Source organism: Trachurus japonicus, chromosome 16, assembly GCF_045865225.1.
Source record: "Trachurus japonicus isolate A0001 chromosome 16, Traja_1.0".
NCBI lineage: Eukaryota > Metazoa > Chordata > Actinopteri > Carangiformes > Carangidae > Trachurus > Trachurus japonicus.
The window spans coordinates 10,496,851-10,523,817 of NC_140922.1; the positions used below are offsets into that span (position 1 = coordinate 10,496,851).

The following is a 26,967-nucleotide window of genomic DNA, read 5'->3' on the forward strand; positions in this document are numbered from 1 at the left end:
GGACACCCTACGCCGGAGGTCACTTTGTAGTCGTGTCATCTGACCTCCGGCCGTATGTCTTGGACACTCGGGTGAAGAGAGGGGCTGAGCTGTCAACTGATCACCACCTGGTGGTGAGTTGGATCCGCTGGCAGGGGAGGAAGCTGGTCAGACTTGGCAGACCCAAGCATATCGTGAGGGTCTGCTGGGAACGTCTGGCAGAATCCCCTGTCAGAGAGGTCTTCAACTCCCACCTCCGGGAGAGCTTTGACCGGATTCCGAGGGAGGCCGGAGACATTGAGTCTGAATGGACCATGTTCTCCACTTCCATTGTTGACGCGGCCATCCGGAGCTGTGGCCGTAAGGTCTCCGGTGCTTGTCGCGGCGGTAATCCCCGAACTCGGTGGTGGACACCAGAAGTAAGGGATGCCGTCAAGCTGAAGAAGGAGTCCTACCGAGCCTGGCTAGCTCGGGGGACTCCCGAGGCAGCTGACGGGTACCGGCAGGCCAAGCGGACGGCCTGCCCGGGCGGTCGCGGAAGCAAAAACTCGGGTCTGGGAAAAGTTCGGGGAGGCCATGGAGGAGGACTACCGGTCGGCCACGAGGAAATTCTGGCAAACCATCCGACGCCTCAGGAGGGGGAAGCAGTGCTCCGCCAACACTGTTTACAGTGGAGGAGGGGAGCTGTTGACCTCGACTGGGGATATCGTCGGACGGTGGAAGGAATACTTCGAGGATCTCCTCAATCCCACTGATACGCCTTCCGTCGAGGAAGCAGAGGCTGAGGATTCAGAGGTTGATTCATTCATTACCCAAGCTGAAGTCACTGAGGTAGTCCGGAAGCTCCTCAGTGGCAAGGCACCGGGGGTGGATGAGATCCGCCCTGAGTACCTCAAGTCTCTGGATGTTGCGGGGCTGTCGTGGCTGACACGCCTCTGCAGCATCGCGTGGCAGTCGGGGACAGTGCCTCTGGACTGGCAGACCGGGGTGGTGGTCCCTCTCTCCAAAAAGGGGGACCGGAGGGTGTGTTCCAACTACCGGGGGATCACACTCCTCAGCCTCCCGGGGAAAGTCTATTCCAGGGTGCTGGAGAGGAGAATTCGGCCGATAGTCGAACCTTGGATTCAGGAGGAACAATGCGGTTTTCGTCCTGGCCGTGGAACGCTGGACCAGCTCTACACCCTCCGCAGGGTGCTCGAGGGTGCATGGGAGTTTGCCCAACCAGTCCACATGTGTTTTGTGGACTTGGAGAAGACTTTCGACCGTGTCCCACGTGGCATCCTGTGGGAGGTGCTCCGAGAGTATGGGGTCGGAGGCCCTCTGCTGAGGGCTGTACGGTCCCTGTATGACCGGAGCAGGAGCTTGGTTCACATTGCCGGCAGTAAGTCAGACCTGTTCCCGGTGCGTGTTGGACTCCGGCAGGGCTGCCCTTTGTCACCGGTTCTGTTCATTATTTATATGGACAGAATTTCTAGGCGCAGCCAAGGGCCGGAGGGGGTACGGTTCGGGAGCCACTTGATTTCATCTCTGCTTTTTGCAGATGATGTGGTCTTGTTGGCTCCCTCGAGCCAGGACCTTCAGCATGCACTGGGGCGGTTTGCAGCCGAGTGTGAAGCAGCTGGGATGAGAATTAGCACCTCTAAGTCCGAGGCCATGGTTCTCGACCGGAAAAAGGTGGCTTGCACCCTCCAGGTCGGGGGAGAGTTCCTGCCTCAGGTGGAGGAGTTTAAGTATCTTGGGGTCTTGTTCACGAGTGAGGGGAGAACGGAGCGCAAGATCGATAGGCGGATCGGTGCGGCGGCCGCAGTAATGCGGTCATTGTATCGGTCCGTCGTGGTGAAGAAGGAGCTGAGCCGAAAGGCAAAGCTCTCGATTTACCGGTCGATCTACGTTCCCACTCTCACCTATGGTCATGAACTCTGGGTCATGACCGAAAGAACGGGATCCCGGATACAAGCGGCCGAAATTAGTTTTCTCCGCAGGGTGGCGGGGCGCTCCCTTAGAGATAGGGTGAGGAGCTCTGTCACCCGGGAGGAGCTCGGAGTAGAGCCGCTGCTCCTCCACATCGAGAGGAGCCAGCTGAGGTGGCTCGGGCACCTGTATAGGATGCCCCCTGGACGCCTCCCTCGTGAGGTGTTCCGGGCATGTCCCACCGGGAGGAGGCCCCGAGGAAGACCCAGGACACGCTGGAGTGACTATGTCACTCGGCTGGCCTGGGAACGCCTTGGGGTCCCCCCGGAAGAGCTGGAGGAAGTGTCCGGGGAGAGGGAAGTCTGGGGATCCCTGCTCCGACTGCTGCCCCCGCAACGCAACTCCGGATCAAGCGGATGAAAATGGATGGATGGATGGATGGATGGAATTCGATTTTCTCCGTCATGTATACACCTTAGTCGGAGTATAACTGGACAATGCATGTGCGCATGCTCCACAACAGTAGAGACGGCACCAAGTGGAGCAGATCAGCCGCCCGAACCCGGCAAAGTAAAGAAAAAAACCCAACATCAGCGCCGAGTCAATGCATTTCACACAGCGCGACCAGCAAGAGTGTTTTTTTTTAAAAGAAAGAGTGAGAGAGAGAGAGAGAGAGAGAGAGAGAGGAAAAAGGAAGCCCGTATCCTATTCTCCGCGCATCCAGCCCAGACTGACGCATCTGGTCGGGAACTGCAGTTGATAATTTATTAAGCTACTAAGTTGTTTATATTTAGCCTCGTAAACCAGCCTCTCGCGGAAATGCATTTCATTTCATTTCTCGGGAGAGTCTGGCCTCATCCCCCCTTTAAGCGTTTGGGCTGGGCAGGAGCTGGGCGGGAGTCGTAGCAAAGACGGTTTAATATCTTTGGTAGTAGCGTTGACAGACAATCCCATTCAGCCAATCAGCAAGTTGGTGTAGTGACGGGGCGTTGCACCAGTCGGTCCCTGATTGGCCAACGTGCTGTGTCAATCACAGCGGGCGACGCTGATTGGCTCGGCCTTCTGAGGGTTTCAGTCCAAACGCTTAGAATGGGGATGAGGCCAGACTCTCCCTCGGAATGAAATGAAATGCACTTCCGCGAGAGGCTGGTTTACGAGGCTAGTTTATATTCAGTTTTTTAGGAGGTGACAGAAACGTCAACAGGCCAGGGGGCGTATTAACCCGCTGAAGCAACGGGTGACGCCGCATGAGGTGGCGGACCCCGTCAGTTATTCGGTTTTCTCAGTTGCATGTATCCACCTTTTTCCGAACGTCAAAAACGTAAGCCTGTTTTGCCGGTTTTGCTCTTCCGGTGGAATTTTATGTTTATGTTTCCATGGTTTCAGTAGTCGCGGTAAATGCATGGATTTTTTTTTTTTTTTTTTCCCAATGGAAAATCTGTAAAACGCATGGATCATTAAACCAGCTTTTAACAGTGGATATCACACAAATTGACATCCGTGTTAAAAGCCAGCGTTAATAGATCCATGCATTTACCGCAACTATGACAACGACTGAAAACCATGGAAACGTAAACGTACAATTCCACCAAACCGGCAAAACTGACTTCCGGTTTTGTCCATAGATGACGTCGGAAACTTGTGGATATTGAGACAAGGACAGAAGTCCGACTTGACGCCAAAATCGAATTTTGAGCATAGCTCGATTAAGCTCTGCATGTAAACGTACTGACAGTCAGAGAAAAACACATGCATGAATCACAGCAACTCGGAGGATGCTAAGCTCCCTCTTTTTGACTGATGGGTGATTTATTGAAGAAAAAAAATGAAGAGGCGCCCCCCCAATCCCTTCAGCTTCCCCGCTAGCTACAAGTGGTGACCTAGACTCGTAGTCCCTTTTATTTAAATAAATTAGGGCTGTCAGAGTTAACGCGTTAATCGCGATGAGATTAATTAAAAAAATTAACGCGATTAATTTTTTTAATCGCGGCCCATTTTGTCCTCTGTCTGCTGGACTGGAGGACTGGAGTGTGGGACCTCCAGTCCAGTAGGTGGCGGTAAGCCACCTTCAAGTTGGTTGCTACACAAATATACACAGTCTAACATACAGTATAGCTATCCACAGCTCCATCCATTGATTTTTTGACGGCTTTGTTGTCAACAAATGCACGTGGCGATGTATTGATTTTTTGACGGCTTCTGTTGTCAACAAATGCACATGGCCAGGCAGAGGCGTAGCAAAGTAAAGGGCAATTTCCACTGGATGCAATTCGTTTCAATTCTGTGTGAGTTTCATGCATCATGTGTTATGATTAGGTAGGCCTACTAGGTCTGGTCTAAAAGTTATTTGTCTAGAGATTATAACACTTTGGAGTGTTGAAAGTCCAAAGCCCATATATAATATTTTTAATAGAGATTAATCGCGAGTTAACTATGGAAAAAATGCGATTAATCGCGATTAGAAAAATGAATCGTTTGACAGCCCTAAAATAAATAAATAAATAATGGCAGTGAAACAGACAGTTTTCTCTCTCTTGTACAGAACTATAAACAGACTTGCGATTGTAGAAATTAGACAGTGCTCGGGCAGTGCCCTAATGAAGTTTGTCCAAGCGCAGTCACCGTACGCAGCTGTCCAAGATGGCTGCAGATCGGGCAGTGACATCAGAGAATTTCTGGTGACATCATAGACTGTGGGTGACATCAGCTCGCAAAAAATTGGAACGCACGCGTATGCAACAAAAAAAGAATGTTTAACTTAAAAGGCCAAATTGTGACATCACAAGTGACATAATCAATTATGAAATTCCACTTAAAAGTCATTGCAAACATCACAGTGTGTTCAGAGAGCACCTTGTGATTTTACACAACACGTCTTCGACAACTTTAAATATAAAGCATCTCAGGAGAAGCTACAACAGCCACCACGACCAGAGAGCAGCAGATAACCAAACTATATTTTGACTTACTGACAAAAGAAAAGTCCCATATGGCTGAGATTGACACCCTTTGTCTCAAAATGACTGAAGAGTCCCAAAATTTGACCACCGAGCTCAACAGAAGGGATGATGAGATCAAGAGACTGATGGCTTCCGCAGACTCCCAGAGGTCTGAATTTGTACGGTTCAGTCAGCTGCACAAGGAACTACAAGATGTCTTAGGGACAGAAAAAAATGATAAAGAGCACATGATGGCTTGGAATACCCCCTGCCATAACAAGATGCCCATCAATATGACGGAAGTCATCAACCATTTATATCATCTGAAAACTGAGATGACCACCCATCTCAACATGAAGGATAAAAAGATCATGGGTCTCCAAGAAGAACTGGGTCTCCTCAGGCATCACAACAGCAAACTGCAGCATGACCTAGAGACAAAATGCAAGGGTATAAATTCCTTGACGGCTCAGAATGAGACCCTTCATCGCAAGATGACGGAAGAGTCCAACAACTCTTATTATCTGGAAAAGGAGGTCAACATAAAGGATAAAAAGATCACGGGTCTCCAAGAAGAACTTAAGACACTGAGGGCTTACGCAGACACCCAGAGGTCTGGATATGAACACCCCATTCAGCAGAACAACGAACTACAGGATGACCTAGAGACAGAAAAAATAAATGAAGAGCTCATGATGGCTGAGAATAACGCCCACCATAAGAAGATGACCATCAATGACAAATGTGAACTCCTCACTGCCAGGCAGCAGATCAACAAACTACAGCATGAGCTAGAAGAGAAAAAGCTCCTGATGGCTGAGATTGATAAGATCACTGAAGCGTTCAACAATTTTCACCGTCTGAAAACTGAGATGATCACCAAGCTCAACACAGAGAAAGACAAGAACATGGCTGCCCAAGAAGAACTGAGTCTGGGGGCTTCATGCCCAGACACCCAGGGGTATGGATATGAACACCTCAGGCAACAGATCATCAAACTACAGCATGAGCTAGAGACAGAAAAAGAGAATAAAGAGCTCATGATGTCTAAGAATGACGCACAGCATAAGAAGATGACCATCAAGCTCAAGAAAAAGAATGACAAGATGAGGAGTCTCCTGCAGAGACTGAAGGTTTTATTCGACTACACCAAGGGTTATAAAGGTAAACTCATCACTGCCAAGCAGAAGATCAACGAACTACAGCATGAGCTAGAGACAGAAAAAGAGAATAAAGAGCTCATGATGTCTAAGAATAACGCCCAGCATAACAAGATGACCACCAAGCTCAAGGAAAAGAAAGGCCAGATCAAGAGTCTCCAAGAAGAACTGAAGAGACTGAAGGCTTCATACGCAGACACTCAGGGGTATGAAGATGAACTCATCACTGCCAGGCAGCAGATCAACGAACTACAGCATGAGCTAGAGACAGAAAAAGAGAATAAAGAGCTCATGGTGTCTAAGAATAACGCCCAGCATAACAAGATGACCACCAAGCTCAAGGAAAAGAATGGCCAGATCAAGAGTCTCCAAGAAGAACTGAAGAGACTGAAGGCTTCAGAAGGTGAGCTCATCACTGCCAAGCAGCAGATCAACGAACTACAGCATGAGCTAGAGACAGAAAAAGAGAATAAAGAGCCCGTGATGTCTAAGAATAATGCCCAGCATAACGAGATGACCATCAAGCTCAAGGAAAAGAATGGCCAGATCAAGAGTCTCCAAGAAGAACTGAAGAGACTGAAGGCTTCATACGCAGACACTCAGGGGTATGAAGATGAACTCATCACTGCCAGGCAGCAGATCAACGAACTACAGCATGAGCTAGAGACAGAAAAAGAGAATAAAGAGCTCATGAGGGCCCAGATAGACATCCACTGCAAAACTGCGACATCCACTCCGAAAACTAGGCTCAACACAGAGAGCGAACATGATGAGCAGGAGGTGGAGGAGGAGGAGGAGGAGGAGGAGGAGGAGGAGCGTCTCTCTAACTCCGAACCCGAACTCACAGATGCTGATGAGACTGGGGCCACCAGATCAAGGACAATGTCACGTTGGAAGAGTTTCCGCCACACCCTGGGCCTGAGGAAGCCAGAGAGGTGGAAGAGGACCAGAGAGCCGTCTCCCCCCCTCCCCGTCTGAAACAGCCAACATGTCTCCCCCTCTGTCTGTCTCTCTCCTCTCTCCCTGTCTCTGTCTCTCTCCTTCCCTCTGTCTGTCTCTCTCCTCTCTCCCTGTCTCTGTCTCTCTCCTTCCCTCTGTCTGTCTCACTCCCTCTCTCTCTTTCTCTCTATCAATCTCTCTCTCTCTATCCCTCTCTTTCTGTCACACTCCCTCTCTCTCTCCCCCCTTCTCCCCCTCCTTCCCTCTCTGTCTCCCTCTCTCTCCCCTTTTCCCTGTCTGTCTCCCCCCTCTCTCCATCAATCTCTCTCTCTTTCTCTCTCCCCTTCTCCCTGCCCGTCTCTCCCCCTCTCTCCCTCCCTCCCTCCTTCTCTGCCCCCTCTCTATTTCCCTCTCCCAGTCTCTGTCTGTCTGTGTCTCTCCCTCCCTCTCTGTTTTTCTCTCCCCCTTTCTCCCTGTCGGTCTCCCCCCTCTCTTTCCCTCTCTCCCTCTCGGTTTCTCTCTCCCCTTCTCCCTGTCTGTCTCTCTCTTTCTCTCTATCCATCTCTTTCTGTCTCATTCCCTCTCTCTCTTTCTCCCTCTCCCCCTCTGTCTCTCTGCCCCCCCCCCCCCTGCCTGCCTCTCTCTCTCTCACCCTCTCTGTCTGTCTCTCTCTGTCTGTCTCTCTCTCTCTGTCTCTCCCTCTCATGGGTCATCTCATTGTTGTAATTGTGTAAAATTGTGATAAAGCTTAGAACTGGTAAGAAATAAATCTTAAAAATCAAAAATCAAATCTCCCTTTTTCTCACTGTCTGTCTCTCTTTCTCTGACTCAATTCAATTCAAATTTGCTTTATTGGCATGAATGTACTAACTGTATATGTGACAAATAAAGTACGCTACCTTTACCCTTTACTTCACTTTAAAATTCATATCACGGTAAATAAATTGAATCCCTTCACGGTAATTTGTTCTTCAGCTATTTAAACTTTAAACTTGAAAATACACATTCCCCCATTTTGTTCATGTTGGACACATTGTTTTACACTTATTCTAAACTACTAAGGCACTTCTCAACCATTTCACACCATTAAACCTGCTGTTTACATGTTCTAATACTCCTCGACTAATGCTCAATCTACAGTATGCTTCAACAATGATTCAACAATAATTTCTTTCTCAGGGCATCAGGCATGACTTCAGGAAGTACAGAACATCCTTCATCCAAGGCTAACACACAGTACGTTTACATGACACTTGAAAAAACCGAATTATTGCCTTAATCCGACTATAACTGGACAACTTAAGTGCATGTAAACACCTTAGTCCGACTGAAATCGGAGTTGAGAACTCCGATTAAGACACCCAGATAATGCGATTGGAATTCGATTTTCTCCGTCATGTATACACCTTAGTCGGAGTATAACTGGACAATGCATGTGCGCATGCTCCACAACAGTAGAGACGGCACCAAGTGGAGCAGATCAGCCGCCCGAACCCGGCAAAGTAAAGAAAAAAACCCAACATCAGCGCCGAGTCAATGCATTTCACACAGCGCGACCAGCAAGAGTGTTTTTTTTTAAAAGAAAGAGTGAGAGAGAGAGAGAGAGAGAGAGAGAGGAAAAAGGAAGCCCCTATCCTATTCACCGCGCATCCAGCCCAGACTGACGCGTCTGGTCGGGAACTGCAGTTGATAATTTATTAAGCTACTAAGTTGTTTATATTCAGTTTTTTAGGAGGTGACAGAAACGTCAACAGGCCAGGGGGCGTATTAACCCGCTGAAACAACGGGTGACGCCACATGAGGTGGCGGACCCCGTCAGTTATTCGGTTTTCTCAGTTGCATGTATCCACCTTTTTCCGAACGTCAAAAACGTAAGCCTGTTTTGCCGGTTTTGCTCTTCCGGTGGAATTTTATGTTTATGTTTCCATGGTTTCAGTAGTCGCGGTAAATGCATGGATTTTTTTTTTTTTTTTCCCCCAATGAAAATCTGTAAAACGCATGGATCATCAAACCAGCTTTTAACAGTGGATATCACACAAATTGACATCCGTGTTTAAAGCCAGCGTTAATAGATCCATGCGTTTACCGCAACTATGACAACGACTGAAAACCATGGAAACGTAAACGTACAATTCCACCAAACCGGCAAAACTGACTTCCGGTTTTGTCCATAGATGACGTCGGAAACTTGTGGATATTGAGACAAGGACAGAAGTCCGACTTGACGCCAAAATCGAATTTTGAGCATAGCTCGATTAAGCTCTGCATGTAAACGTACTGACAGTCAGAGAAAAACACATGCATGAATCACAGCAACTCGGAGGATGCTAAGCTCCCTCTTTTTGACTGATGGGTGATTTATTGAAGAAAAAAAATGAAGAGGCGCCCCCCCAATCCCTCCAGCTTCCCCGCTAGCTACAAGTGGTGACAGACTCGTAGTCACTTTTATTTAAATAAATAAATAAATAAAAAATGGCAGTGAAACAGACAGTGGTTTTTCTCTCTCTTGTATTTACTTAAGCAATATCACACGAGAGGGAGTGCTGTTGTACTGTATATCAGCACGGCTGTGATTCGGTCGTAGGCACGAGGCCGCAGGCCGAGTGCCGCAGATAATCACACCGTGCTGATATACAGTACAACAGCACGACCTCGAGTGTGATATTGCTTTTATACAACAGTGCTACGAGCGCATTTTAGAACAGTAATAAACTACAAGAGATTATGATTTGTTTGTTTATTTAATCATTTATTGGGCTCCGCCAACAGAAACAGTTCCGCAACTGGAAGGGAGACAAGGCTGTTGCCAGGCAACACATAAACATTTCATACTAGCTTGCTACTAGCTACAAGCTTTTCCACCGAGCTGCTTCCAGTGCTGGCTCTGGTTCGGAGCCCGTGTCTGATTAGCACCGGAGCAACAGGACCAGCGTGAAGATACAGAGACGCTATCGAGACCGTATTACATTTGTTTATCTGCTATGTAATCAATATAAACACAGTTGAAGCTAAGTAGCTGAGCTACGTGGCTAACAACAGCTAACGCTAATATCAAAACACATCGCCGTCAAAACGTAGTTGCCCCGCGGCGATTTTTTTCCAGCCGGGTTTAGTAGAGATTTATCTCCAATTAGACGGACCAGGTCAGGTCCAGGTTTTAATGTTCAGGTCCGTTTCTAACTGTAGCAGCAGCAGAGAGATAGGGCAGCTCCTGTATGGGGAGCCTGGCAGACTGGCTCTGACTTAGCTCCTGTCCAGCTGAACACCGGAGTGATAACGTCCGTAAAAAGTCGCAGTGCTGTTATACTGTATATCAGCACTCATGGAACGTCTCTTGTCCAATCAAATTGCTCGGTTGGGACCGGTCGGAACTAACTGTTGTATAAAGAACTATAAACAGACTTGCGATTGTAGAAATTAGACAGTGCTCGGGCAGTGCCCTAATGAAGTTTGTCCAAGCGCAGTCACCGTACGCAGCTGTCCAAGATGGCTGCAGATCGGGCAGTGATATCAGAGAATTTCTGGTGACATCATAGGCTGTGTTCGAAATCATCCACTCACTCACTCACTCCCTATCCACTACATCATGTATATGATATAGTGGACTACATCATGTACACGATGTAGGGAACGACGGGAGGAGAATTCGGACACTAGACAGTAATTTTCTGGACGTGGTTGCGTCAGCTGATGCGCCAGGTGTTGCTGTGACGGAAGCAGACGCGCCGAGAATCATGTAAACAAACCATGGATGTATGAAACAAACCGGACACATAAAAAATAAAATAAGAAAAACCGGACACTTGCGGGAACATTTTAGGATGTGATTCTGTGTGGTTGTGTTACTCGGACAATAAACTGTTGAAATATCGAAGTTTGGTTTGGTAAACTGCTGTTGTGTGTCCCGACCGTGAGCCGTTAGCGGCTCTGTGGCTATTAGCTTAGCTCGTCAGATCGTATTTACTACATATTCTACTACAGTTTCTTAAATTAGATTGATTTAGGGACCGTTCGTTATTTATGGAATGGGCCACCGGAGGAAAATGGGGGGGGGTCATGTCATAATATTCTTTGTTGAGGGGTGGGTCCACTAAAAAAAAAAAGGTCAGTGAGGGGGGGGTCATTCAACATTTTGTCTGGAGGACACTGCAATGCCTGCAGAAAACAAAAACAAAACAAAAACGGGATATTTCAAAGCTGCAAGCACTGATGACAATGAGAACAACGGCCCCCGAATCACAACGTTATTTTATGTTGCCCTGATCTGCCCTGAGTTGGTTTCGAACCCGGGTCTCCCGCACCGCAGGCGACGATGCTAACCGCTTCGCCAAGAACTCAATAAGGCTTCTGCCCACGGCTTAGCACATATGTTACCCAGATAGCACACGTACGTCTGGCCGACGTCGGCCTGAGGTTGGACGTCGGCCCTATAATTTATAACATCTGTCAAGCATCGGCCCATGGGCGAATATCTTCAAATTTGATACTCATTTGTGCCAGCTCATCAAACGTCTCTGGTGCGTCGGCTTTAAGTCGGCCGCAGACCTGCCCACAGACGGCGGGACCTCCTGTCAGTTTGGTCCAGACACGTCGACGGAGTGCGTTTCAGGTAAGTTACTTGGGATATATTGCCAAAAAAAAGAGAAAAGTTAGGCCTATTTCGTTTATTTTGTAAAAGTTAAAGGTTTCCGGTGAGTGGCGAGGTACAACGCGGTCGAAATAATAGGCTACCAGCACAGGTGCCAGCTTATTTATAACTGTATTTGGCGTTAACGTTAGTTTAACTTAACGTTAGTTATCCTAACATAACGGTTACAGCCGACACCAATAAAATGTTAAGTCCTTTTTTTTCCCTCTATTGGACGTTATCTGGCTGGAAAAAGGTAGAAGTGACGGGACCGTTAAAAAAAAAAAAAAAAATGCTCCAGAACTAGAGGGGGGGCTGGCCGGCCTGCTGCCCGGGCACAAGGCGCTGGTGTGCGGATGAGTGAAGGAGGGAGACTCGGTCTCTGGAGCTCACCATGGTTACATAGATAGCAGACGCTTTTTAGGCTACATTTTTGTCCTCGCGCTTTATGACAGCTGACTTGAGAATGATATTAGGCTACTCTGGTTAACTGTTGAGACAATTGAAATTGGTAAAAACAAATGTGTATGCTTATCAAAATTACAGAAAGAAGTGGCAGGCAGGGAAGTGAAGTTTTACATGATGGCAGAGGGAAAGGGCTTGAGAGTGTGATTGTTGCTGAGATTTAATCAGGTTGATTTGTCAGTGATTTATGACAAGACCGGACACTGCACAGAGCAGCAACCACGAAGACTTGTCATCTCACTGGTCATTAAATAAGACACATTGTTTACTCCAGCACTCCTTAATTCTTTACCAATTCTTTCCTTTTTACTTCGCAGAGCAGTGAGCGAGTGAGCAAGTACCTGATAAACAGCGGATGCGCACCAGATGATTGACCGGGGCAAAAACTGAAACGAGAGGCATACAGAGAGGAAAACACAGCATATCGGCTACAATATAAGGTAGGTAGCCTATGTCCAAAAGGCTTTGTCCTGTCGTCACGACGTGAGTGAGGGAGGATGGTGGTTCAAGTTTAGTGATGAGGAAACTGTCACTAGGTGCGTTTCCATTACCCCTTGAAATGCGCAAAACCTAAATATCGAAATTAAAAACTGGTAATGGAAACACCTACATTTCTAAAAAACTCTCAAATATCGCAAAAAAAGTTTTTAGTTTTTGAGACGTATCGATACAAACTTGTATCGCAAAAGTGTAATGGAAACACTTTTTCTACACATCACCGGCGTCAGCGGAGTTGTGTGTGTCCACGCTGTGTTGGTTTATGTAACTTGAGGGGACAAATTAACCACATGTTTATTGTCATGCATTGCTGACCTGGGCATCGTTTCTCAATAAATTAGAAAAACCTTTCCTATCATTCTCCTTTTCCGTGCATGGTTGAAGGAGACTGGCTCGCATCCACGCTCCCACTCCCTCCTGCGCCGACATGTCACCTTAAGTCACATAAACCAGTACGGGTGTGTGGACACAACCACCTTGATGTGGTCACACGGGCTTTGCCTTTCAGTAATCAAGCGCTGTTTTCGTCTTTGTTAAAAACAGTAACAGCAACAGCTGTAGGCAGCTGAGATGGCGTAGCCACGAGTGTGCCAGTGCCACCCACAGAGGAAGCTGGCATACCCAAAAATGTGATGCATTTTTTGTTTTTGTTATAGTCTATAGCTTCTAACATGTTATCGATCAGTCAATACATTTGTAAAAATCGCCGTCAGGTGATGCGTTGCGACACCTGCACCGGCTCGCGGAGAAACTGGACTAATGGAATGATTAACGAGTTAAAGGCCAAACCACGCCGTCTTGCCCTTTAAATTGAGAGCTGCGCAGTGCGCACAGGAAAGCAGCGATATCGTTGTCCTCTGCTGCTTTGCGATATAAAACCATCAGGCCAAGCTGTTACATGTGATGAATGATGAGCCCAGTAGTTGTGTTCAGATGGTTAAATAGCTTTGTTGATCATGCGATCAAAGTAATTTAAGCGCCGTTACGCACGCCGCATCTCTCTCGTCCAGTGCGCTCCTCTCCTCTCCTCTCCTCTCCTCTCCTCTCCTCTCCTCCCTCTCCAGTACCTGGCTGCTCAGCTCTAGGACCGGGGCTGAGAGACGTCACCGCTTTCATTCCGTAGTGATCCCTCTGGTCAGCGCGTTTAGATCCGAGTGTGGCCTGAGTGTCCCACACCTGAGCTCTGTGCCATAGCGCGCAGCTCCAGCTCAATGAATGACAGCAGGTCTCCCAGTTAACTGCAGCTGCTGCTCAACACTGATCAGAGCAGCTCACCCTTTGCTGAGGTTTTCTTATGCTGCAGCTCCACAATATGTTTATTTGTCCCTCTCTCTATTAATGCGTCGGATCAAATTTTTATTCTGCGTTTGTATCCATCCAGCTCTCTGTCCACACTCTCCATGGCGGAAACGGTTACGCGCAAAACCCTCATTTAAATACTGCGGTTTGCGCTGTTGTCATTTAGCATATTACTCATAGTAGATCATTGTGCTTGCCTAATCAGACACGCAAAAGTGTGTTTTTTGAATGACTTTGTTATTGGTTTATTTGAGCACGTCATATCCATAAAACTTGTCCCTCTTCAGTCATTTCTAATCGTTAACACACACACTTTGTACGTGTAGACACTCCGTGACTCTGCTGTTCTGGCCCTGACATCTTTTCCTCATCTTTCTCCTCTTTTTCTTCCTCACCGCAGTTCTCAGCCTCTGCAGATGAAATGAGGAGGGGGGAGCCTAATGCCATTTGATTCGTCAGGGGCCAGCGGAGCCTTCGAGGAGTGAGATGCTGATGAAGAGGACTCACAAGTTATAATCTATTGATGACGGTTTTATTGATTGAATTTATGCTGTTTTGTAGCCTAACCTGAGTGAAGCATGAATAAAGTTTTTTTAAACTTGACTTTTGCCTCTTAATTGTACATGCAGCACACAGGGATTATTATTTATTTATTTATTACGTAGGATTGTAGAATATTGTAGGCTACCTAGTTCAAAAGGCCCGACCTAAATGAATAAAGGTCGTATGAATTATTTATAGGCTAAATATATGGAGCGCCTGGCGCTCCCGCTCCTGCTTTTATTGATCGCCGAGACGTCGGCCGGTGGTCGAGCTCGATCAAAGGCCGACGTCTCGGCGATATCTTGCCAATTAGCAAACGCTCTCCATGCGACGTCTTGGCGACGGAACTTGATGCGTCGGGAATACGTCGGCACGACGTATGTGTGCTATCTGGGTATGGGTGAGTGAGTTTAACTTCAGTACCGTACAGAGGCTACGCTGCCTGCCTGCCTCATTGCGTAACTCTACATAGTCTGACAGCACGTACGTTCACCTTGCTTTTGTGAATTGTAAACAAACAGACGCCCCCTCGGTTTTCGCGTCCAGCAGTTTAGCGGCTAATTCAACTGCAGTGATGGATAACTGTACCGGAGACAACTTCATGAACTACATTTGAGGAATAAACGACAGCTTTTACCTGACGGGAGACCGACGCCTGAGCTACGGTAGCTAACAGTTAGCTGGTTTTACGTACTTTCTCTCTCTCTTTCCCTCTCTTTCTTACACACACACAGTTGTCTGTCATTTCTGTCGTAAACCTTGCAATAATACGTTGTTGTTGAGTACGGTTCACATTATTGTTGCTTCGGTTTGAGTGTGGATTAATTGTTAATGGCTTGTTGTGTAATGTGAGCTGGTCCAAAATCGCGATTCTGTTATTGATGAGTTGGGTTTTAATAACAGCTGATAAATGGCATGGATTGATGAGAAGGTGTTGCACACATGGTTGTCAAAATGAAATAATGTAGTGTCACGCGCTACGTGATGCGATGTCACGTGTCGATGGCTGGGGGGGGGGGCATGTATCTTTTGATAAGGCTTAATGCAGGGTCATGTTAAAATTTACTGACTCCAACAGGGGGGTCATGTAAAAAAAAAAAAAAGTCCTGTGAATCCCTCCGGTGGCACTGATGATAAATAACGAACAGTCCCTTAATGCTGCTTGTTAATGTTCGGATGCTGCTGCCCAACTCCTGCTCCTCGGGCGAGGCAAACGGAGCGAAGGCAAATATGTCTGAGGAGTTTTTTTGGTAAATTGCCTAAATAAATCGTAGCTAACATGCTAATTAGCTTCCTCTTCTTCTCTGGCAAAACACGACCGCATTGCATTGTGGGATACGGGAGTAGAAAGTAGCGTACAGCGCTTGTTCACTCAATTTCGCGGTGCATTGTGGGTGTTTTGTCATCCACTACATAGTGGATGAAATTAATCACGGAGAATTTGAACAACACTACAAAATGGCGAACACACTATATAGTGCACTACATCCGTGATAGGGGGTGATTTCGAACACAGCCTTAGACTGTGGGTGACATGCTCGCAAAAAATTGGAACGCACGCGTATGCAACAAAAAAAGAATGTTTAACTTAAAAGGCCAAATTGTGACATCACAAGTGACATAATCAATTATGAAATTCCATTTAAAAGTCATTGCAAACATCACAGTGTGTTCAGAGAGCACCTTGTGATTTTACACAACACGTCTTCGACAACTTTAAATATAAAGCATCTCAGGAGAAGCTACAACAGCCACCACGACCAGAGAGCAGCAGATAACCAAACTATATTTTGACTTACTGACAAAAGAAAAGTCCCATATGGCTGAGATTGACACCCTTTGTCTCAAAATGACTGAAGAGTCCCAAAATTTGACCACCGAGCTCAACAGAAGGGATGATGAGATCAAGAGACTGATGGCTTCCGCAGACTCCCAGAGGTCTGAATTTGTACGGTTCAGTCAGCTGCACAAGGAACTACAAGATGTCCTAGGGACAGAAAAAAATGATAAAGAGCACATGATGGCTTGGAATACCCCCTGCCATAACAAGATGCCCATCAATATGACGGAAGTCATCAACCATTTATATCATCTGAAAACTGAGATGACCACCCATCTCAACATGAAGGATAAAAAGATCATGGGTCTCCAAGAAGAACTGGGTCTCCTCAGGCATCACAACAGCAAACTGCAGCATGACCTAGAGACAAAATGCGAGGGTATAAATTCCCTGACGGCTCAGAATGAGACCCTTCATCGCAAGATGACGGAAGAGTCCAACAACTCTTATTATCTGGAAAAGGAGGTCAACATAAAGGATAAAAAGATCACGGGTCTCCAAGAAGAACTTAAGACACTGAGGGCTTACGCAGACACCCAGAGGTCTGGATATGAACACCCCATTCAGCAGAACAACGAACTACAGGATGACCTAGAGACAGAAAAAATAAATGAAGAGCTCATGATGGCTGAGAATAACGCCCACCATAAGAAGATGACCATCAATGACAAATGTGAACTCCTCACTGCCAGGCAGCAGATCAACAAACTACAGCATGAGCTAGAAGAGAAAAAGCTCCTGATGGCTGAGATTGATAAAATCACTGAAGCGTTCAACAATTTTCACCGTCTGAAAACTGAGATGATCACCAAGCTCAACACAGAGAAAGACAAGAACATGGCTGCCCAAGAAGAACTGAGTCTGGGGGCTTCATGCCCAGACACCCAGGGGTATGGATATGAACACCTCAGGCAACAGATCATCAAACTACAGCATGAGCTAGAGACAGAAAAAGAGAATAAAGAGCTCATGATGTCTAAGAATGACGCACAGCATAAGAAGATGACCATCAAGCTCAAGAAAAAGAATGACAAGATGAGGAGTCTCCTGCAGAGACTGAAGGTTTTATTCGACTACACCAAGGGTTATAAAGGTAAACTCATCACTGCCAAGCAGCAGATCAAGGAACTACAGCATGAGCTAGAGACAGAAAAAGAGAATAAAGAGCTCATGATGTCTAAGAATAACGCCCAGCATAACAAGATGACCACCAAGCTCAAGGAAAAGAATGGCCAGATCAAGAGTCTCCAAGAAGAACTGAAGAGACTGAAGGCTTCATACGCAGACACTCAGGGGTATGAAGATGAACTCATCACTGCCAGGCAGCAGATCAACGAACTACAGCATGAGCTAGAGACAGAAAAAGAGAATAAAGAGCTCATGATGTCTAAGAATAACGCCCAGCATAACAAGATGACCACCAAGCTCAAGGAAAAGAATGGCCAGATCAAGAGTCTCCAAGAAGAACTGAAGAGACTGAAGGCTTCAGAAGGTGAGCTCATCACTGCCAAGCAGCAGATCAACGAACTACAGCATGAGCTAGAGACAGAAAAAGAGAATAAAGAGCCCGTGATGTCTAAGAATAATGCCCAGCATAACGAGATGACCATCAAGCTCAAGGAAAAGAATGGCCAGATCAAGAGTCTCCAAGAAGAACTGAAGAGACTGAAGGCTTCATACGCAGACACTCAGGGGTATGAAGATGAACTCATCACTGCCAGGCAGCAGATCAACGAACTACAGCATGAGCTAGAGACAGAAAAAGAGAATAAAGAGCTCATGAGGGCCCAGATAGACATCCACTGCAAAACTGCGACATCCACTCCGAAAACTAGGCTCAACACAGAGAGCGAACATGATGAGCAGGAGGTGGAGGAGGAGGAGGAGGAGGAGCGTCTCTCTAACTCCGAACCCGAACTCACAGATGCTGATGAGACTGGGGCCACCAGACCAAGGACAATGTCACGTTGGAAGAGTTTCCGCCACACCCTGGGCCTGAGGAAGCCAGAGAGGTGGAAGAGGACCAGAGAGCCGTCTCCCCCCCTCCCCGTCTGAAACAGCCAACATGTCTCCCCCTCTGTCTGTCTCTCTCCTCTCTCCCTGTCTCTGTCTCACTCCTTCCCTCTGTCTGTCTCTCTCCTTTCTCCCTGTCTCTCTCCTTCCCTCTGTCTGTCTCTCCTCCTCTCTCTCTCTCTATCAATCTCTCTCTCTCTCCCCTTCTCCCCCTCCCTCCCTCTCTCTCCCCTTTTCCCTGTCTGTCTCCCCCCTCTCTCTATCAATCTCTCTCTCTTTCTCTCTCCCCTTCTCCCTGTCTGTCTCTCCCCCTCTCTCTTTCCCTCTCTCCCTCCCTCCTTCTCTGCCCCCTCTCTATTTCCCTCTCCCAGTCTCTGTCTGTCTGTGTCTTTCCCTCCCTCTCTGTTTTTCTCTCCCCTCTCTCTCTCCCTTTCTCCCTGTCGGTCTCCCCCCTCTCTCCCTCTCGGTTTCTCTCTCCCCTTCTCCCTGTCTGTCTCTCTCTTTCTCTCTATCCATCTCTTTCTGTCTCATTCCCTCTCTCTCTTTCTCCCTCTCCCCCTCTGTCTCTCTGCCCCCCCCCCCTGTCTGCCTCTCTCTCTCTCTCACCCTCTCTGTCTGTCTGTCTGTCTGTCTCTCTCTGTCTCTCCCTCTCATGGGTCATCTCATTGTTGTAATTGTGTAAAATTGTGATAAAGCTTAGAACTGGTAAGAAATAAATCTTAAAAATCAAAAATCAAATCTCCCTTTTTCTCACTGTCTGTCTCCTCCGATCCCATACTCTCGGAGCACCTCCCACAGGATGCCACGTGGGACACGGTCGAAAGCCTTCTCCAGATCCACAAAACACATGTGGACTGGTTGGGCAAACTCCCATGCGCCCTCGAGCACCCTGCGGAGGGTGTAGAGCTGGTCCAGCGTTCCACGGCCAGGGCGAAAACCGCATTGTTCCTCCTGAATCCGAGGTTCGACTATCGGCCGCATTCTCCTCTCCAGCACCCTGGAATAGACTTTCCCCGGGAGGCTGAGGAGTGTGATCCCCCGGTAGTTGGAACACACCCTCCGGTCCCCCTTTTTGAAGAGAGGCACCACCACCCCGGTCTGCCAGTCCAGAGGCACTGTCCCCGACTGCCACGCGATGCTGCAGAGGCGTGTCAGCCACGACAGCCCCGCAACATCCAGAGACTTGAGGTACTCAGGGCGGATCTCATCCACCCCCGGTGCCTTGCCGCTGAGGAGCTTCCGGACTACCTCAGTGACTTCAGCTTGGGTGATGAATGAATCGACCTCTGAGTCCTCAGCCTCTGCTTCCTCGATGGAAGGAGTGTCAGTGGGATTGAGGAGATCCTCGAAGTATTCCTTCCACCGCCCGACGATATCCCCAGTCGAGGTCAACAGCTCCCCTCCTCCACTGTAAACAGTGTTGGCGGAGCACTGCTTCCCCTTCCGGAGGCGCCGGATGGTTTGCCAGAATTTCCTCGAGGCCGACCGGTAGTCCTCCTCCATGGCCTCCCCGAACTTTTCCCAGACCCGAGTTTTTGCTTCCGCGACCGCCCGGGCCGCCGTCCGCTAGGCCTGCCGGTACCCGTCAGCTGCCTCGGGGGTCCCCCGAGCTAGCCAGGCTCGGTAGGACTCCTTCTTCAGCTTGACGGCATCCCTTACTTCCGGTGTCCACCACCGGGTTCGGGGATTGCCGCCGCGACAGGCGCCGGAGACCTTACGGCCGCAGCTCCGGATGGCCGCGTCAACAATGGAAGTGGAGAACATGGTCCATTCGGACTCAATGTCTCCGGCCTCCCTCGGAATCTGGTCAAAGCTCTCCCGGAGGTGGGAGCTGAAGACCTCCCTGACAGGGGATTCTGCCAGACGTTCCCAGCAGACCCTCACGATACGCTTGGGTCTTCCAGGTCTGACCGGCTTCCTCCCCTGCCAGCGGATCCAACTCACCACCAGGTGGTGATCAGTTGACAGCTCAGCCCCTCTCTTCACCCGAGTGTCCAAGACATACGGCCGGAGGTCAGATGACACGACTACAAAGTCGATCATTGACCTCCGTCCTAGGGTGTCCTGGTGCCACGTGCACTGATGGACACCCTTATGCTCGAACATGGTGTTTGTTATGGACAGACTGTGGCTAGCACAGAAGTCCAATAACAGAACACCGCTCGGGTTCAGATCGGGGAGGCCGTTCCTCCCAATCACAGCTCTCCAGGTAACACTGTCGCTGCCCACGTGAGCGTTGAAGTCCCCCAACAGAACGATGGAGTCCCCAGTTGGGGCACTTTCCAGCACCCCTCCCAGGGCCTCCAGGAAGGCCGGGTACTCTGCACTGCCGTTTGGCCCGTAGGCCGAAACGACAGTGAGAGACCTATCCCCGACCCGAAGGCGCAGGGAAACGACCCTCTCGTTAAGTGGGGAGAACTCCAACACATGGCGGCTGAGCTGGGGAGCTATGAGCAAGCCCACACCAGCTCGCCGCCTCTCACCATGGGCAACTCCAGAGTGGAAGAGAGTCCAACCTCTCTCAAGGAGTTGGGTTTCAGAGCCCAGGCTGTGCGTGGAGGTGAGCCCAACTATCTCTAGTCGATACCTCTCAGCCTCCCGCACAAGCTCAGGCTCTTTCCCCCCCAGCGAGGTGACATTCCATGTCCCTAAAGCCAGAGTTGTCATCCGGGGATTGGGTCGCCGGGGCCCCCGCCCACGGCTGCCACCCATATCACACGGCACCTGCCCCTTATGTACCCTCCCGCGGGTGGTGGGCCTACGGGAGGGCGGGCCCACGTCGCTCGTTCGGGTCCCGTGGGCCAAGACCCGGCCACCAGACGCACGCCTGCGAGCCCCAACCCCAGGCCTGGCTCCAGGGTGGGGCCCCGGTAACGCCAGTCTGGGCGACGTATGTCCTTGCTGTTACTTTTTTCATAAGGGGGCTTTGAACCGCTCTTTGTCTGACCCGTCGCCTAGGACCTGTTTGCCTTGGGAGACCCTACCAGGGGCATTAAGCCCCGGACAACATAGCTCCTAAGATCATTCGGGTGCTCAAACCCCTCCACCACGGTAAGGGGCGGTTCAAGGAGGTGTTTGAATCCCTTCACGGTAATTTGTTCTTCAGCTATTTAAACTTTAAACTTGAAAATACACATTCCCCCATTTTGTTCATGTTGGACACATTGTTTTACACTTATTCTAAACTACTAAGGCACTTCTCAACCATTTCACACCATTAAACCTGCTGTTTACATGTTCTATACTCCTCGACTAATGCTCAATCTACAGTATGCTTCAACAATGATTCAACAATAATTTCTTTCTCAGGGCATCAGGCGTGACTTCAGGAAGTACAGAACATCCTTCATCCAAGGCTAACACACAGTACGTTTACATGACACTTGAAAAAACCGAATTATTGCCTTAATCCGACTATAACTGGACAACTGAAATGCATGTAAACACCTTAGTCCGACTGAAATCGGAGTTGAGAACTCCGATTAAGACACCCAGATAATGCGATTGGAATTCGATTTTCTCAGTCATACACCTTAGTCGGAGTATAACTGGACAATGTATGTGCGCATGCTCCACAACAGTAGAGACGGCACCAAGTGGAGCAGAGAAGCTGCCCGAACCCGGTAAAGTAAAGAAAAAAACCCAACATCAGCGCCGAGTCAATGCATTTCACACAGCGCGACCAGCAAGAGTGTTTTTTTTTTAAAGAAAGAGAGAGAGAGAGAGAGAGAGAGAGAGAGAGGAAAAAGGAAGCCCGTATCCTATTCTCCGCGCATCCAGCCCAGACTGACGCGTCTGGTCGGGAACTGCAGTTGATAATTTATTAAGCTACTAAGTTGTTTATATTCAGTTTTTTAGGAGGTGACAGAAACGTCAACAGGCCAGGGGGCGTATTAACCCGCTGAAACAACGGGTGACGCCGCATGAGGTGGCGGACCCCGTCAGTTATTTGGTTTTCTCAGTTGCATGTATCCACCTTTTTCCGAACGTCAAAAACGTAAGCTTGTTTTGCCGGTTTTGCTCTTCCGGTGGAATTTTATGTTTATGTTTCCATGGTTTCAGTAGTCGCGGTAAATGCATGGATTTTTAATTTTTTTTCCCCTCAATGAAAATCTGTAAAACGCATGGATCATCAAACCAGCTTTTAACAGTGGATATCACACAAATTGACATCCGTGTTAAAAGCCAGCGATAATAGATCCATGCGTTTACCCCAACTATGACAACGACTGAAAACCATGGAAACGTAAACGTACAATTCCACCAAACCGGCAAAACTGACTTCCGGTTTTGTCCATAGATGACGTCGGAAACTTGTGGATATTGAGACAAGGACAGAAGTCCGACTTGACGCCAAAATCGAATTTTGAGCATAGCTCGATTAAGCTCTGCATGTAAACGTACTGACAGTCAGAGAAAAACACATGCATGAATCACAGCAACTCGGAGGATGCTAAGCTCCCTCTTTTTGACTGATGGGTGATTTATTGAAGAAAAAAAATGAAGAGGCGCCCCCCCAATCCCTCCAGCTTCCCCGCTAGCTACAAGTGGTGACCTAGACTCGTAGTCCCTTTTATTTAAATAAATAAATAAATAATGGCAGTGAAACAGACAGTCGTTTTTCTCCCTCTTGTATTTACAGAACTTTAAACAGACTTGCGATTGTAGAAATTAGACAGTGCTCGGGCAATGCCCTAATGAAGTTTGTCCAAGCGCAGTCACCGTACGCAGCTGTCCAAGATGGCTGCAGATCGGGCAGTGACATCAGAGAATTTCTGGTGACATCATAGACTGTGGGTGACATCAGCTCGCAAAAAATTGGAACGCACGCGTATGCAACAAAAAAAGAATGTTTAACTTAAAAGGCCAAATTGTGACATCACAAGTGACATAATCAATTATGAAATTCCACTTAAAAGTCATTGCAAACATCACAGTGTGTTCAGAGAGCACCTTGTGATTTTACACAACACGTCTTCGACAACTTTAAATATAAAGCATCTCAGGAGAAGCTACAACAGCCACCACGACCAGAGAGCAGCAGATAACCAAACTATATTTTGACTTACTGACAAAAGAAAAGTTCCATATGGCTGAGATTGACACCCTTTGTCTCAAAATGACTGAAGAGTCCCAAAATTTGACCACCGAGCTCAACAGAAGGGATGATGAGATCAAGAGACTGATGGCTTCCGCAGACTCCCAGAGGTCTGAATTTGTACGGTTCAGTCAGCTGCACAAGGAACTACAAGATGTCCTAGGGACAGAAAAAAATGATAAAGAGCACATGATGGCTTGGAATACCCCCTGCCATAACAAGATGCCCATCAATATGACGGAAGTCATCAACGATTTATATCATCTGAAAACTGAGATGACCACCCATCTCAACATGAAGGATAAAAAGATCATGGGTCTCCAAGAAGAACTGGGTCTCCTCAGGCATCACAACAGCAAACTGCAGCATGACCTAGAGACAAAATGCGAGGGTATAAATTCCCTGACGGCTCAGAATGAGACCCTTCATCGCAAGATGACGGAAGAGTCCAACAACTCTTATTATCTGGAAAAGGAGGTCAACATAAAGGATAAAAAGATCACGGGTCTCCAAGAAGAACTTAAGACACTGAGGGCTTACGCAGACACCCAGAGGTCTGGATATGAACACCCCATTCAGCAGAACAACGAACTACAGGATGACCTAGAGACAGAAAAAATAAATGAAGAGCTCATGATGGCTGAGAATAACGCCCACCATAAGAAGATGACCATCAATGACAAATGTGAACTCCTCACTGCCAGGCAGCAGATCAACAAACTACAGCATGAGCTAGAAGAGAAAAAGCTCCTGATGGCTGAGATTGATAAGATCACTGAAGCATTCAACAATTTTCACCGTCTGAAAACTGAGATGATCACCAAGCTCAACACCGAGAAAGACAAGAACATGGGTCCTCAAGAAGAACTGAGTCTGGGGGCTTCATGCCCAGACACCCAGGGGTATGGATATGAACACCTCAGGCAACAGATCATCAAACTACAGCATGAGCTAGAGACAGAAAAAGAGAATAAAGAGCTCATGATGTCTAAGAATGACGCACAGCATAAGAAGATGACCATCAAGCTCAAGAAAAAGAATGACAAGATGAGGAGTCTCCTGCAGAGACTGAAGGTTTTATTCGACTACACCAAGGGTTATAAAGGTAAACTCATCACTGCCAAGCAGCAGATCAAGGAACTACAGCATGAGCTAGAGACAGAAAAAGAGAATAAAGAGCTCATGATGTCTAAGAATAACGCCCAGCATAACAAGATGACCACCAAGCTCAAGGAAAAGAATGGCCAGATCAAGAGTCTCCAAGAAGAACTGATGAGACTGAAGGCTTCATACGCAGACACTCAGGGGTATGAAGATGAACTCATCACTGCCAGGCAGCAGATCAACGAACTACAGCATGAGCTAGAGACAGAAAAAGAGAATAAAGAGCTCATGATGTCTAAGAATAACGCCCAGCATAACAAGATGACCACCAAGCTCAAGGAAAAGAATGGCCAGATCAAGAGTCTCCAAGAAGAACTGAAGAGACTGAAGGCTTCAGAAGGTGAGCTCATCACTGCCAAGCAGCAGATCAACGAACTACAGCATGAGCTAGAGACAGAAAAAGAGAATAAAGAGCCCGTGATGTCTAAGAATAATGCCCAGCATAACGAGATGACCATCAAGCTCAAGGAAAAGAATGGCCAGATCAAGAGTCTCCAAGAAGAACTGAAGAGACTGAAGGCTTCATACGCAGACACTCAGGGGTATGAAGATGAACTCATCACTGCCAGGCAGCAGATCAACGAACTACAGCATGAGCTAGAGACAGAAAAAGAGAATAAAGAGCTCATGAGGGCCCAGATAGACATCCACTGCAAAACTGCGACATCCACTCCGAGAACTAGGCTCAACACAGAGAGCGAACATGATGAGCAGGAGGTGGAGGAGGAGGAGGAGGAGGAGGAGGAGGAGCGTCTCTCTAACTCCGAACCCGAACTCACAGATGCTGATGAGACTGGGGCCACCAGACCAAGGACAATGTCACGTTGGAAGAGTTTCCGCCACACCCTGGGCCTGAGGAAGCCAGAGAGGTGGAAGAGGACCAGAGAGCCGTCTCCCCCCCTCCCCGTCTGAAACAGCCAACATGTCTCCCCCTCTGTCTGTCTCTCTCCTCTCTCCCTGTCTCTGTCTCTCTCCTTCCCTCTGTCTGTCTCTCTCCTCTCTCCCTGTCTCTGTCTCTCTCCTTCCCTCTGTCTGTCTGTCTCACTCCCTCTCTCTCTTTCTCTCTATCAATCTCTCTCTCTCTATCCCTCTCTTTCTGTCACACTCCCTCTCTCTCTCCCCTTCTCCCTGCCTGTCTCTCTCTCCCCCTCTCTCTTTCCTTCTCTCCCTCCCTCCCTCCCTCTCTGTCTCCCCCTCTCTCCCCTTTTCCCTGTCTGTCTCCCCCTTCTCTCTATCAATCTCTCTCTCTTTCTCTCCCCTTCTCCCTGTCTGTCTCTCCCCCTCTCTCTTTCCCTCTCTCCCTCCCTCTCTGCCCCCTCTTTATTTCCCTCTCCCAGTCTCCGTCTGTCTGTGTCTCTCCCTCCCTCTCTGTTTTTCTCTCTCTCTCTCTCTCTCCTTCTCCCTGTCTGTCTCCCCCCTCTCTTTCTCCCTCTACCCCCTCTCTCTTTCCTTCTCTCCCTCTCTGCCCCCCCCCCCCCCCTGTCTGTCTGTCTGTCTCTCTCTCTCACCCTCTCTGTCTGTCTGTCTGTCTGTCTGTCTGTCTCTCTCTGTCTCTCCCTCTCATGGGTCATCTCATTGTTGTAATTGTGTAAAATTGTGATAAAGCTTAGAACTGGTAAGAAATAAATCTTAAAAATCAAAAATCAAATCTCCCTTTTTCTCACTGTCTGTCTCTCTTTCTCTGACTCAATTCAAATCAAATTTGCTTTATTGGCATGAATGTACTAACTGTATGTGACAAATAAAGTACGCTACCTTTACCCTTTACTTTACTTTAAAATTCATATCACGGTATAAATTTAATCTCTTCACGGTAATTTGTTCTTCAGCTATTTAAACTTGAAAATACACATTCCCCCATTTTGTTCATGTTGGACACATTGTTTTACACTTATTCTAAACTACTGAGGCACTTCTCAACCATTTCACACCATTAAACCTGCTGTTTACATGTTCTATACTCCTTGACTAATGCTCAATCTATATGCTTCAACAATGTTCTTCTGCTATCAGTTACAAATTGTAACTGACAATGGGAATAGTAGTAAACACAGAAGTCATCATCATCACTTTCCAAGTGATAAAGAGACAACAAAACATACACACCTTGTTGGGAAGAGCGGATGTGATAGTATCATTCAGAAAGAGGATAGGACCCAGAGCATCCATAGTCTCAGCGGACCAATCAGATGGATCCCTGCAGAAGATTAAAAAAAAAAAAATCAGTCTGTGTCTCAGTCTTTCCCTGTAGTAACTCATGCGTCCATTTCCTACCCAAAAGTCTCCTTGACCAGCTGAATAAGATCTTCCCTGTGGCGTCGAGGAATGTGCTGGCAGGACGCAATTTCCTGGAGGGTTTCGTTGATATTGTCTGGGGCCACAAGGCCCAGTTGGGAGCGCGACAACTCGCACAGGAACTGTCCAAGTCTGGACACATCATCAAAGGACAGTGTGGACACATTTGCCCCCTGCAAAAGTATACAGTAAAAATC

The 26,967-nt window shown here is 47.8% G+C and overlaps 1 protein-coding gene across 1 annotated transcript in view; it reads right to left on the reverse strand.

Moving 5' to 3' along the window:
* The window catches only part of otoa (otoancorin), a 44,061-nt gene that overhangs the window by 10,910 nt on the left and 6,184 nt on the right, over positions 1–26,967 (reverse strand). Inside the window, exons 20-21 of the mRNA XM_085801253.1 lie at positions 26,750–26,943; positions 26,582–26,672 (exon numbers count right to left, since the gene is read on the reverse strand). Coding sequence (XP_085657379.1) covers positions 26,582–26,672; positions 26,750–26,943 — 285 coding nt within the window. The remainder of the gene's footprint in view (positions 1–26,581; positions 26,673–26,749; positions 26,944–26,967) is intronic.